Below are 13427 nucleotides of genomic sequence, written 5' to 3'. Positions count from 1 at the left end.
CCTGGTTCAATCCCTGACATCTCCAGGTTAGGGCTGAGAGAAGCTCCCTGTCTGAAATCCCGAAGAGTTATTTTTATTTATTCTATTTTATTTATTGAATTTGTATAACGCCCTATACCCGGGGGTCTCAGGGCGGTTCACAGAATAGAATCAAGATATAAAACCGCAAAATACCTAATAAAAATAAAAACAACCCAATAACACCTCCCTCCCACACAAAGAAAGGGCGTAGGATGTATACCCATAATAACACCTACAGTACTTGCTGTATCTATGAATGAAGTTCAGGCAACAACTCCACCTGGGGAACTGTTTCCAAGTGGCGACCTTCCGCACCTAGTTAGAGATTTCAATGCCAGTTACACGGGGAGCTTCTAAGTCAGCAGCAGATGTCTCCAGAAAAAAAGAAGAAGTGTTGCTGGCATGGAAAAGATTATGAAGATCCATCTGGCAAGTCGTGCAAGATGTTGTTGTTTGGTATCAAGGAGTGTCAGAGAGGGGGAAAGGGATTCTCAATCCAATAGGCTCCTGCGCTAATACCGGTGCCCAAAGTCAGGGGGGGGGGGAGAGAGAAGAAGAAGAAGAAGAGGTAGGGTTGTTTTGAAGAAAATGGGATGGTTTGAAAGTGGCTGAAAAACACCTGAAGAACAGTGGTCTGTCTTTCTCATCGGTGACTCTGCATTCATGGAACTCTGTTCCAAATGAGATCAACTCCAAATGTTTGCCCAGTTAGTGTCATCTACTTTATTTATGGGGGGGGGGGTGATATTTCTAATTCTGTTCTTATATATTGATTTAATTGTTCTTTTTTAAAATAAAATGCATTAAGTCCCCAATTCTCATTGCAGGTTTTACTTAATGGAATTTTGCACTCAGCCACTGGTGCAGGCTCTTTGTTTGGTTTCTGCCTTGTTTCCTTTTGACAATAATCTAGATAGAGGTATACCCATAAATGTATTTCTCCTAGAGTAGAAGAGAAGAAGAGTTTGGATTTGATATCCCACTTTATCACTACCCGAAGGAGTCTCAAAGCGGCTAACATTCTCCTTTCCCTTCCTCCCCCACAACAAACACTCTGTGGGGTGAGTGGGGCTGAGAGACTTCAGAGAAGTATGACTAGCCCAAGGTCACCCAGCAGCTGCATGTGGAGGAGCGGGGACGCGAACCCGGTTCACCAGATTACGAGTCCGCTGCTCTTAACCACTACACCACACTGGCTCTCTATGATAATAGGATAATTTAAAAGACTACTCTCTCTTATTTGGGTTCCTCCATAAATTAATTAAGTATAACTCCTAACTACTTTATAAGGCTGCCCAGGATTGTTCTCACACCTACAGGTGAAACTAGAAAAATTAGAATATCGTGGAAAGGTTAGTTTCTTTCAGTGATTCAACGTAAAAGGTGAAACTAATATATGAGATAGACTCATGACATCCAAAGCGAGATATGTCAAGCCTTTATTTGTTATAATTGTGATGATTATGGCGTACAGCTGAGAACCCCAAATTCACAATCTCAGCTTTAGGGTTTCCATCAGCTGTACGTCATAATCATCACAATTATAACAAATAAAGGCTTGACATATCTCACTTTGCATGTCATGAGTCTATCTCATATATTAAACTCCAGTAGCTAATGAAAACAATTGCTTACATAAATGGACTTTTCCACGATATTCTAATTTTTCGAGTTTCACCTTTATGTTGTTTATCCATTAAGAGATCTACAACCCCATTAAAATCGCCACCCATTACAATTCCATGGACAGGGTGCATCTTCACTTTCCTAAAAAAAAAAAAAGAGCTTTTGTTTTGCTTTTAAAGTACTTCGAATTTGATTAGGAGCACATATATTTGGCAAGTGAATTTTCCAAATACATGCCTGTTCTCTAAGCATTATAAACCACTCTTTCCCAAACATTATTTGTTGCAACAAATTAAATTGTAGTCAAGGTTTAATCTAAGTTGCCTCCACTTTGGTTTTAGACTCTGTACAGGATGTATGTAATGTACCTAATTTTAGACTCTTTTGATAGCTTAAATGCTGTTGGGTTTTTTTAAGTGGGTCTCCTGTGAAAGAGAAACAAATCTGATTCCTCCAGGGACTGAGATGCCTGTCACATTTCCTAGGTAAGCAGCCCTTTATGTTCTCCTTCCTTAGTACTGGTTGAGCTAGGTTAGTTGGTTTTATCCCTTTGTCGTTCTGAATGGTTCGTGTGACCCAAGATCAGCTATGTGGGGCTGAGGAATGGTGTTGGTTGTGGGCCGGCCACCTCTCCCACCCCACACAAGTATCCCAGGCAGGCGAGCTTCCCCCAAATGATAAATATCACCTGGGCTACGTTTCTAACAATACTGGGAAAGGGTAAGCTGGCCCACCCATCATCTAAGTAATGTTTCTGTTGAAGGGACAACTCTGGAATGGGCAAAATCCACATGACACAGACCACTCACACTGGAGAAAGTTTTGACATACAATTCTGGCAACATGGTAGCCAGCCAACTGGAAGAGCTTTTGTGGTAGCTGGAATACTATGAGCCAGGCCTATGATGCGTGTCACTCTCAACAAGCCCACCTGTCTTACCTCCACTCATCTTTCGTTAGGTTCACCAGAATGTTCATTTCTTCTTCTTGCATAATCTTATAAGCAGCACTTACATGATGGTTTTCAAGAACAGAGCGGTCGTTGTACAAAATGGCAACATCTGACCTAGATGCAAAGAGTGGGATATTAAGCTTGAGTTCACAACACCTTGGCAGGTTTATCTACCTGCCAGGTGAGTCAGGAGAGCTGCATCCAGCTGAGGCACAAGAAAACACAAGAAAACACCTTATGACAGTGGTGAGGAACCTCCAATTCAACTTGTTGCAGCCCATTCTGTCACATCAGGCCATGAAACCCTTTCAAAACTAGAACTATCTCAATTTTATCTTTGCTTTTGAAATCTGAAATGAAAACGGCTGAGTTTTTATTCAGGTTTTCTTTTCTTTTCTTTTTTAAAAAAATGGCCCCATAATTTAAGATCAAAATAGAAAAGTGGTTTAAATTTAGAATTACTGGACTGACTGGTAAAAAGTTATTTTTAATTATAGCTTGGAAGCCTTGGCTTGACACTGTCGCTATGGGAGCAGATATGACACTGGATAAATAAATCAACACACGCATTCTAAGTCTGTAAAGTTTATGAACTGAGTAACATGTCTGGCAAGAGTAGTGTCCTATGACACGCAGCATGATAGGGTGAGGAAAAACAAGTCTTCTTTTTCAGTTGGGGCGTCACAGCAATTTGTGGGAGAACAAAGAAGAAAACACCCCTTCATTGTATCATTAAATCATGAATGGAGAACCTTTGACAGTCCAAGGGTTCTATTCATTGTTAGGCAAACTTCCAGGGCCCACATGCCAGTGCTGAGCAGAGCTAGAGACAAAAGTGGGAGGAGCGATTGATGCAATTGTTTCACACACATTCACACGCAGACCTCTCTACCTGCCAGGCTTCAAGGAATTGGCTTCCTCCCACTCTGGCAATAGATGAGCAGAACAAAGGAAAATGGGTCTTCTTACCAAGTTAGAAACTTTAATGATCAGAGAGAGAGAGAACAAAGAATCCATTTCCGAGGAATGGTGGTGCTCCCAATTAAGGGTTCCACCCACTTCCTGCCTAGTCACCCACGTCACTACCACGTCTTGTATCCTGAGCTTGTAACCACTGTGCTTTCTGTGCTGCCACCTTATCAGCTCTTCTTGACCTTGGGCTGGGCAGATGAATGCTTTCCAGAGACAGTGAATCTGTTAACTCTCTCTCTCCCAGTACTACTTCTCCTAGCTGTTCCCCATCCAGTATTTCCCAGCTTCTGCCTTCTGAATTATGTCCCTCTGCAAACCACTGTTCCAATCTATACTGTCCTCCTGCTCCTGGGAAGATTCAGGATCCTGATCAGGAGCAGGGGGAGGGGGAGGCTCCCACCATTCCTCCTCAGTGCAGCCCCCCCAGCACGGTCCCTGACACTACCCACCATCCACAGAAGCAAGAGTTCAAGGACGCATTCCAGTCAGACAAAAACACTCAAAGGGATGTGGCCTGGGGAAGAGTCCTGAGAGGCTTGGTAGGTCACATTTAGCCCTCAGGCTTGAGGTTCTCCATCTCTTCATTAAACGGTGCAATATGAATATCAAATCACAATGGGTGGAATTCAAAATCGCATCGAGGCAATCATTCCATCCATGGAAGCAGTTCAATTTGCCAGGTGGAAAGATCTCCCCTCTCTTTCCACCATGCACTGTTTTGGGGGTTATTCTGACCCCCAAGAGCCAATTTGGAGGGCGGCAGGTGGGAAGGAGAGGGGGAGGGGGTCCCATTCTGCTAGCAGGACCCATTGCAATGGTTCCCGCTGGCAGGACTGTTTAGATGAATCCTGCTCAACAAGTCTTCGCTGCAACTGTGTGAAAAAAAAGAATTGCTAGTGAGAAGTGGGCTGATTTCTTGGCATTCTTATAAATGACTGACAAGAGCCATAGTGTTATATCAATGCCACATCTGATAACCTAGATACACGCTGCTGGGTTGAGCCAGCGAGGGGCCCCTTCTAAGCCTCTGGGATCTTGACCAGTGCCCAGCCTGGATGATCTCTAGCACCAGAGCACCTTCCAAAAATGAGGGGATATAAATAAACTTTAAAGAGGTCAATACCAGCTTCAAGCGAGGGCTGGGAACCCTTCACTCGTTACTTTGCTTCTCTTCTGTCCCTCGTGCCTTCTGGAAGCACTGGAATTATTGCACTGATGGAAATTTCTGCATTGTAACATCCACCTCATGAGAAGAGAAGACTCCCTAGAAAAGACCCTGATGTTGGGAAAGATGGAGGGCACAAGGAGAAGGGGACGACAGAGGATGAGATGGTTGGACAGTGTTCTCGAAGCTACTAACATGAGTTTGGCCAAACTGCGGGAGGCAGTGAAGGATAGGCATGCCTGGTGTGCTCTGGTCCATGGGGTTACGAAGAGTCGGACACAACTGAACGACTGAACAACAACAACAACAACAATATGCACAATACTGGCTTGGGAGTCTGCCATGAGATCTTGCGGAAAAGCAATGCCTGAAAGCCTGCTCAAAGATTTCCTCCTTCCCAGTTTTAGGTGTTTGTTCCTATATCACCAGCTTACCTGGTCTGGATGTGAAAGTTGTTCGTAGTCCCGGTGTGCTCGTAGTCATGGATTGTAGCTGCAAAGATCATTGCTAATATTTCCAGTTCGGTGAGCCAGTGCTAGTCAACAGCAACAAAAAAACACCTTCCATCATATGAAGTACAAATAGTTCATCTCTGGCTAAGTTGTCTTGTTTTAGAGAATCTTACTCTTCCTTAATACAGAGCAGGGATGGGGGAACTTGATTTCCTCCAGATGTTGCTGGACTACAACTCCCATTGTCCATGACAGAGCCGGCCCACCTGTGAGATTGAGTGAGGTGGCTGCCTCAGGCAGCACTACTTAAGGGGCATCACCCGGCTCCGCCACCCAGCTTTGCTGCTTGTCTCCCTGGCCTCTAGAGGCAGAGAGGAACTGGTAGCAAAGCTCTGTGGAAAACTCCCCCCCTCCGCCCAATGAGGGAGACTCCTCACAGAGTTGGAGCCCCCATCATGGGGGCGTTTTGCCTCAGGTTCTGAGACATCTTTGGCCACCCCAGTCCGTGACCATTGGCTATGCTGGCTGGGGCCGAGGGGAGAAGAAGAAGAAGAAGAAGAAGAAGAAGAAGAGTTTGGATTTGATATCCCACTTTATCACTACCCAAAGGAGTCTCAAAGCAGCTAACATTCTCCTTTCCCTTCCTCCCCCACAACAAACACTCTGTGAGGTGAGTGGGGCTGAGAGACTTCAAAGAAGTGTGACTAGCCCAAGGTCACCCAGCAGCTGCATGTGGAGGAGCGGAGACGCGAACCTGGTTCACCAGATTATGAGTCTACAGCTCTTAATCACTACACCACACTGGCTCTGCAGTCCAAGAAGATTTGGAGGGTCACAGGTCCCCACTACCGGCTTAGCCTGTCTTTGTGCTATCATGTTCCCATACGGCAAGAAAGGACGTGGTCCATAACCTCTGCACTTATCGATGTTGTCTTAAACCTCAAGGCACATATACCTCAAGACACCCTATAGCTTTCCTAGCATCTTGCTCCTCATTCATTCTATCAGGATACTCATAAATAGCCAAGGATAAAAGGTTCCGGCTGGCATTCTGTTAGTCTCTGGGCAGAGAGAGAGTTTAAAAAAGAAAGAATGCATGGGCAGATAGTTGGCTACCATCAAAAGCTTTATTTTAGTGACTCCAAAGTCGCAGTCAAATGATGGGTCAAATGCAGAAAGTACCTAGAAGCAGGCTGCCTTTGAGCATGCCTAAAGGTGCTCTTTGGATTGTGGCCTCTGGTTTGCCTACCCCCCCCCAAAAAAAACCCACATATATATTTGCAGTATGTCTCCTGCCAGTGTTCACTAATAGGTTGCATTATGTCACCATGTCCCGATCCTCCGGGCTCAGCCCAGCTCATTATTTCTTACCATGATCCCAGTAAGAAGCATGATGCAATGCACAGTGTGGGTGACATCAGCTGCGTGGATTAAGTTGTGGTAAGGGTTTCGGTGTTTGCTGTAGCCAGTTTCCAAAGCTTCTCCAAATGAAACAAGGCTAGGAACAGGGATCTGCGAGAGGCAAGCACAAGGAATAACCACCAGTGTCGCCAGCAGATTTGAGGGTGCTAATTTTGCCATGCTATCTTTCATTCTGAGTTTTGGGGATGGTGCCAGCTAGAAGTCATCCAGCATGTATGCAACCGGTACCTACAGATAGGATATTTAGCAACAACCCATAATCCTCCTGTGCTGAGATGGACAACAGGTGACGTTGCAGAGCCCATCTTGTGGGATAGCTTAGAACTGAAGCTACTGCAGCTTCACTCAGTCAAGGCAACTAGTCACTCGGGTGGATGGCACCAGTTTTCTGTCACTGCCAAACTGATGCACTAGTTTCCTGGCCTTCGGTCTCCTGCATTTATTCAGCCCAGCTCCTGCCTAAGATGCTTGCCCTTCTTTTGGCCTGAGTCCTTGATTGCCAGCCCACTTCAAGTCATGTTCGTACACATTGCTTATTCTTCTTTTTTTTTTCCTTTTCTTTTTGTAAGGACTCAGCACGTTTCCCAGAACAATTCGAAGTGTTGGTGCTGACCTTTAAAGCCCTAAACAGCCTCGGCCCAGCATACCTGAATACCAGCTCCGAGGGCCTTCTGGGCCGGGTTCTGGTGGTTCCCTCACTTCAAGAAATGAGATTACAGGGAACCAGGCAGAGGGCCTTCTCTGTAGTGGCACCCACCCTGTGGAACGCCCTCCCATCAGATGTCAAGGAAATAAACAACTATCTGACTTTTAGAAGACATCTGAAGGCAGCCCTGTTTAGGAAAGTTTTTAATGTTTGATCGTGTTTTTAACATAATTATATAATTATAATTATAAAATTTAATTATAATTAAAATTTAGTGTGATGGCATCTGCACTTTGTAACTCCCTGCCTATTGAGATCAAGCAGGAGCCTTCAATGTACTCTTTTGGCACCTGCTAGAAATAATCCTGTTTAGACAAGCGTATCCAGATCCTTAGAAAGTTGGGGCAATTTTAATCTGTTTTAGTATTTTAACTTTTGTACGTTTTAAACTATGGTTGTGATTCTTTTTCTTGATTTTTATTGTTTTGTAAACCACCTTGAGGTTGTTAGTTTTTTTTGTTTTCGTCTTTTACAATCAAGCGGCATATAAATTTTATGATAATTTAATTACAATACACAAGTGTTTACACAGAGTATTTAGCAATAAACAAATAAATAACATGAACTGTCCTTTGGGTGTGTCTGTGTGCAAAATGTTTCTTTGCAACTTAACAATATGCCATAATTCCCATATCTGGTATCTTATAGCAGTTGTATATAACAAAGCAATCAACACAAATATATAGATTCTCCATAAACACAAAATTCAGATTCTCCATAAATAAGGATAAAAAAGACCCTAGAGGGAAGAAAAAGCTAAAAAGAAAAACAAGAAGAGAAGTGAAAAGACAAGAAGAAAGAAAAAGAGCGAGAAATGGTAATATAATTATCTTACTCAAATTACTTAACATGCCATTGAATTTCATCTTGTCCTTTGTCATTCCAGTAATGAATAGAATAAATATTCTCCAGTTCTCTGTAAAGAAATCATATGCCTGTTTCCCCTTCTCTGGCGTATGTTTAGGTGTGGCGGTTCTCTAAGGGAAAGCCTCTTACCTTGAAACGGTTCAATAGATCATATCTGGTAAATAATTCATACATCATAAATTTCAGGCTGTGTCCCCCACTTGCATCATTTAGGGCAAACACGTCAAACGACCATTTATCAACATCCTGTAAGAGAATTTTGGGGAAGGGGGATAATTAAGGATTTGCATACATTCCCCACCGATAGGAGACAGAAAATTCAGGGGACTCTCTTTCATTCAAGCAACAAGCACCATTTGAGAATAAGGTATGGCGAATCGATAGACCTGCCCATACCCGTGAAGGAGGTCCTCATCATTGTGCCACAGTTACCTGAAAACTAGTATGCCACAACAACATGTGGGAGGACCTGCTCAGTCCTGGCACCCCATTCATGTAATAATCTTCCTTCCCCGACATGGCTAATGGCACTGAGTTCTTGAGTTTTCAGTGCTCTGTCTTAAACGTGCTCAGATCTGGCTGGATCATGTTCAACATTGTTTACAAAGTAATTTGCACTCAATAACCTGTTTCCCTGACATCCCATAATTGTCAGGGAATCATACTGGCACCAGAAATGTTCTTACCACATGTAAGCCTTTTTGTCTCTTGCAGTCCCCAACTTGCTCTACGGGCTGAAAACCTAAATGCATGCGGCAAAGGACTCTTGCTGGAGTTTGCTTCCTCATACAGTAGATTTGGGGACTGTTTATTTGAAAAAAACACCCTCATCTAATCTCGAAACCTTTCTGTATATAAGCTACCACTTCGGTTAGGAGGAATCATGGGGTGGGGGTAGCCTTTCTGAAAAAGAACACCTGAAGGAGCGTCTTCACCCTCATCATTCAGCCCGGACACTGAGGTCCAGCTCTGAGGGCCTTCTGGCATTTCCCTCACTGCAAGAAATGAGGTTAAAGGGAACTAGGCAGAGGGCCTTCTCAGTAGTGGCGCCCGCCCTGTGGAACACCCTCCCATCAGATGTCAAGGAAATGAACAACTATCTGACTTTTAGAAGACATCTGAAGGCAGCCCTGTTTAGGGAAGTTTTTAATGTTTGATGCTTTATTGTGTTTTTAATATTCTGCTGGGAGCCACCCAGAGTGGCTGGGGAAACCCAGCCAGATGAGCAGGGGTATAAATAAATTATTATTATTATTATTATTATTATTATTATTACTGAAACAATAGCAATGATTACCTTTTTGAGCAACACTTCTCAAAACAGATACACCTTACCATTCCAATAATACCTAAATTTCATCACAACTAAGCAGAGGAAGGCATACAATCATAAACCTTTTGTGAAAGCGGAAAAAAACATATCCTTGCATGTGTATTTAATACTGAGACGCTTACGAAATGGTTCGCTCAAGCAAGGGGTCAAGCTCAAGGCAGCACGGTCATTGGTCAGAAATGTTGGAAACTGTAGCGCAACAACACCTGGAGGGTGCCAGGTTGGGGTTTGTTGTACTATATTCCAGTAGCTAGAATATATGGGTGGGATCCAGCTCCTCGAGCCCCATCACAATGACTTCTGCTTGAGCAATGGGGCTTCCCAAACAGCACGTGTGGGGTGGAGAGCACGATCATTCAATCTGGAAGGCCAAATTGCTTGCGCTGCCCAAAGCAACATTTTCTCTTATACCAAATATTTGTATTTTGCTTTCACTTACACATGCAGTTGCATTCACAGTTTATGCTACTATATTTTTTTGTACATATTACAGTGGTGCCTCGCAAGACGAAAATAATTCGTTCTGCGAGTGCTGTCGTATAGCGAATTTTTCATCTTGCGAAGCACCAACGGGAAAATAGCGGTTTGATGAAAATAATTTGTTTTTCGTCTTGCGAGGCAGCCCCATTGACAAATTCGTCTTGCGGGGCAGCCTTCCGCTAGCGAATGCCTTTCGTCTAGCGAGTTTTTCATCTAGCGAGGCATTCGTCTAGCAGGGCACCACTGTACTTGGCTGTAGAAATGCATTGCAAAATTGGGGGAAGTATGCATTTCGGTACGTGATTGTTTTGGTACGTGTGCATTTTTTAAAGGCAAACCGACCAAATTTGTACTTTCTGAAACTGCACTGAATTTCTCCCAAATCCCTACTTTGTAGTAAAGTCCACAAACTGATCTCACCTTAAAAGCTGTCACCACTTCAGCTGGAAAGGCCATGCCAACCATGCTAGAGGTCTTTCGATACATTCTAGAAGAAAAGAAGATTAAATGAAAACTAGCGGTGATGTGTTTATGCTTTGGGAGCAGTTCTGGAACAGTCCCTTTTGCAATTGGAAGTTTGAAATTAGATATAACAAGACCCTTAAAATCATGTGAAAGATGGGGAAATGTTTGCTCCCTGAAGCAAGGGAATGCATATGCCAACTTACAATAGAATTTGTTGATATTTATATCTGATCTGTGCATTTTATGCAAATGTCCTTTCAATAGTGTCACATGCTTTTCTGTTTTTGAGATAACACTTTCTTGGCCAATGTGAGGTGAAACAGAATTTTAATGTTCTGTCTTTTTTAAAAAACAAAAACAAGAACATTTCTTTTTCACAACAACAACAAAAAATCCTTCCAGTAGCACCTTAGAGACCAACCAAGTTTGTTACTGGTATGAGCTTTTGTGTGCATGCACACTTCTTCAGATACCAAAATTTGAGATTTTCTTCCTAAGTTACATTTATTACTGAACCATTGTATTCCTATTCAACAAAACAATTCCCACTCACCCAACATCAATGTTTATAACTCAATTTACATACAATTACATTTTAAGGTTTCGTTTCATCTAATTTCATCCCCTCTAACATGTTTCTTAATATATTCTGCTGTTCTCTTACACTTCAAACCCTGCTTGTGGTCTTCGCATATGGGAAACAACTTTAGAAGACAGATCTGAAATCTTGCTAAGTGCTAAAGCGGAACATTAACATTAAGTTTCTAGCCTATATAAAGAATTTTATATGTTCCGTCTTAGCACTTATCAACACTGGCGGAGGAAGAGGAGTGCGGGGGGAGCGCACCGCCCCCGGCAGCGTGATCCCGGCAGGGTACCATTGCGGCTGCCCCCCACCTGCGATGGGCGCCCTGCCCCCAGGATGCATGCCACGCCCCTGTAGGAGGCATGCCCCACCCCCAGGACGAGCCCCAGCCCCAGCCCCGCCTGCTCTCTGCCCCACGGTGCCGGAGCATGAAGCTCCGCCACTGCTTATCAAGATTTCAGACCTGTCTTCAAATGATCATTACAAAGAGGACCAAAACAAATGAACCAACCCACCCATGAAGAAAAGAAATGTAAGGTGCTGCTAGCTTAACAATGGCCTGGCTTGTACATTATGGTAAGCCAAACTATGGCTTGTTACAGTTTAGGAACATAAGACAGACCATCAAGCTCAGTGTTGTCTGCTGGCAGATTCTCTTAAGGGTTTCTAGAGATGCCAAAGATTGAACTAGGGGTCTTGCGAAAGCAAGTCAGATGCTCTACCACTGAGCTATGCCACATCCTCTTAGTTCTTATAAAGCCAGAACTCACCTTTCTACAAAAATCCCTGCTTGTACAGCATGCACGATGCTTCGAAACTTTGGTTTTTCCTCTGGCCTCCTTTTGGTCATCCCCATTTTCCTCGTGAAGGTGGACGCCAACCAATCCCGTACTTCCAGGGGGACTGCATCTGACTGGATATCCGACAGCTCATCCTCTGTATCCAAGAGTCTCCTGTAAATATATATCGGGTGCACGAATCAGTATAAAAGATCTGCAGACTTCAGAATAGGAAGGGGGAGAATATGTACCAGGCGCTCAAAGCTCTTCAGGGGTCAGCAGACTTTTTCAGCAGGGGGCCGGTCCACTGTCCCTCAGACCTTGTGGGGGTCTGGACTATATATATATATTTTGGGGGGGGGAATTAACGAATTCCTATGCCCTACAAATAACCCAGAAATGCATTTTAAATAAAGGCACACACTCTACTCATGTAAAAACACCACGCAGGTCCCACAAATAACCCAGAGATGCATTGTAAATGAAAGGACACATTCTACTCATGTAAAAACACGCTGATTCCCGGACTGTTTGCGGGCCAGATTTAGAAGGTGATTGGGCTGGATCCGGCCTCTGGGCCTTAGTTTGCCTACCCATGTCTTAGCTCAACCAACCTTAGCGAAACCCAACCCGCAGCAGTTAAATGCAGTATTCCATAATTCTGGATTGTGGTGCAGAAAAGAAGATAAAAAGAGCTCTGGTGGATCAGGCCAAAGGCCCACCTAGTCCCATATCCTGTTTTCAGACTGGTCAATCAAATGTTTATGGGAACCCTGCAAGAAAGACCTCAGCACAACAGTGCATCCCCACTTAAGAATGCCTCAAAGGGGCTTAACAGAACAAAATAAGATCGCCATCATTATGACCTAGGCCATCATTAAATGGAAAATATAAGCACCTGGCTGATGAAAATCGAAATCTTATCAGCACTGTATCCCCAAATATCAAAAACAACTTTATGAGCACCCCAGACCAAACTCAGCCTGATAAATAACAAACGTGACAATCCTCATTGATAAGCTTGCATACTCATTTTGGGTTTCGAGGTGGTTTCCTTAGGTATTCTGTTATATTTGGCTCCATTATATACTTTGCTGATGTTTCATCATCTGCTCCAGGAAATGAATAATGAAGTGGGTGTGAAGAGCTGCGCCGACTCTCTTCTCAGCTTGAAGAACTGATTACCTTGCCTTTCTCCAACATTGCTTGCTCTCAAAGGCCCACTTCTGCTTGGGAGAAGAAGAAGCTCAGTAGCACTTCAGCTAGCAAATGGGAAATAATATTTGAAGGACTTCACTGTTATGATAATGGAATGATCGGCTACAAAATAGGAGGCGGGAAAGGAGGAAATAATCCAAGGAACCGGTCAGAGGATCTCAACCAAATTAAGACTACTTCAGTTGTGTTTTTGAGGGCTACTTTTATGAGTATCTTGCCCATATCTTGGGGTGGGGTGGGACTTTCTACCTGTGGTGGAACATACTTCACCAACGTGGTGCCCCAGCATGGCCATACAGGCAGGGAGTTAAGAGGGTCATAGTGCTCACCCAAGAGTCTCTCAAGACTCTCCTCCAGCACCATAATTCAAAATGGTGCTGGAG

General features: G+C 43.7%; 1 protein-coding gene across 3 annotated transcripts in view; it reads right to left on the bottom strand.

Moving 5' to 3' along the window:
- Nucleotides 1-13427, bottom strand: part of PDE1A (phosphodiesterase 1A) — a 145733-nt gene that overhangs the window by 20299 nt on the left and 112007 nt on the right. For all 3 annotated transcript variants that reach the window (XM_033166956.1, XM_033166973.1, XM_033166965.1), the window contains exons 3-8: nucleotides 11818-12000; nucleotides 10417-10483; nucleotides 8313-8429; nucleotides 6560-6700; nucleotides 5171-5271; nucleotides 2588-2713 (exon numbers count right to left, since the gene is read on the bottom strand). In XM_033166956.1, coding sequence (XP_033022847.1) covers nucleotides 2588-2713; nucleotides 5171-5271; nucleotides 6560-6700; nucleotides 8313-8429; nucleotides 10417-10483; nucleotides 11818-12000 — 735 coding nt within the window. The remainder of the gene's footprint in view (nucleotides 1-2587; nucleotides 2714-5170; nucleotides 5272-6559; nucleotides 6701-8312; nucleotides 8430-10416; nucleotides 10484-11817; nucleotides 12001-13427) is intronic.

Source organism: Lacerta agilis, chromosome 1 (genome assembly GCF_009819535.1).
Source record: "Lacerta agilis isolate rLacAgi1 chromosome 1, rLacAgi1.pri, whole genome shotgun sequence".
Lineage (NCBI taxonomy): Eukaryota > Metazoa > Chordata > Lepidosauria > Squamata > Lacertidae > Lacerta > Lacerta agilis.
This window is presented reverse-complemented; position numbering and strand designations above follow the sequence as displayed.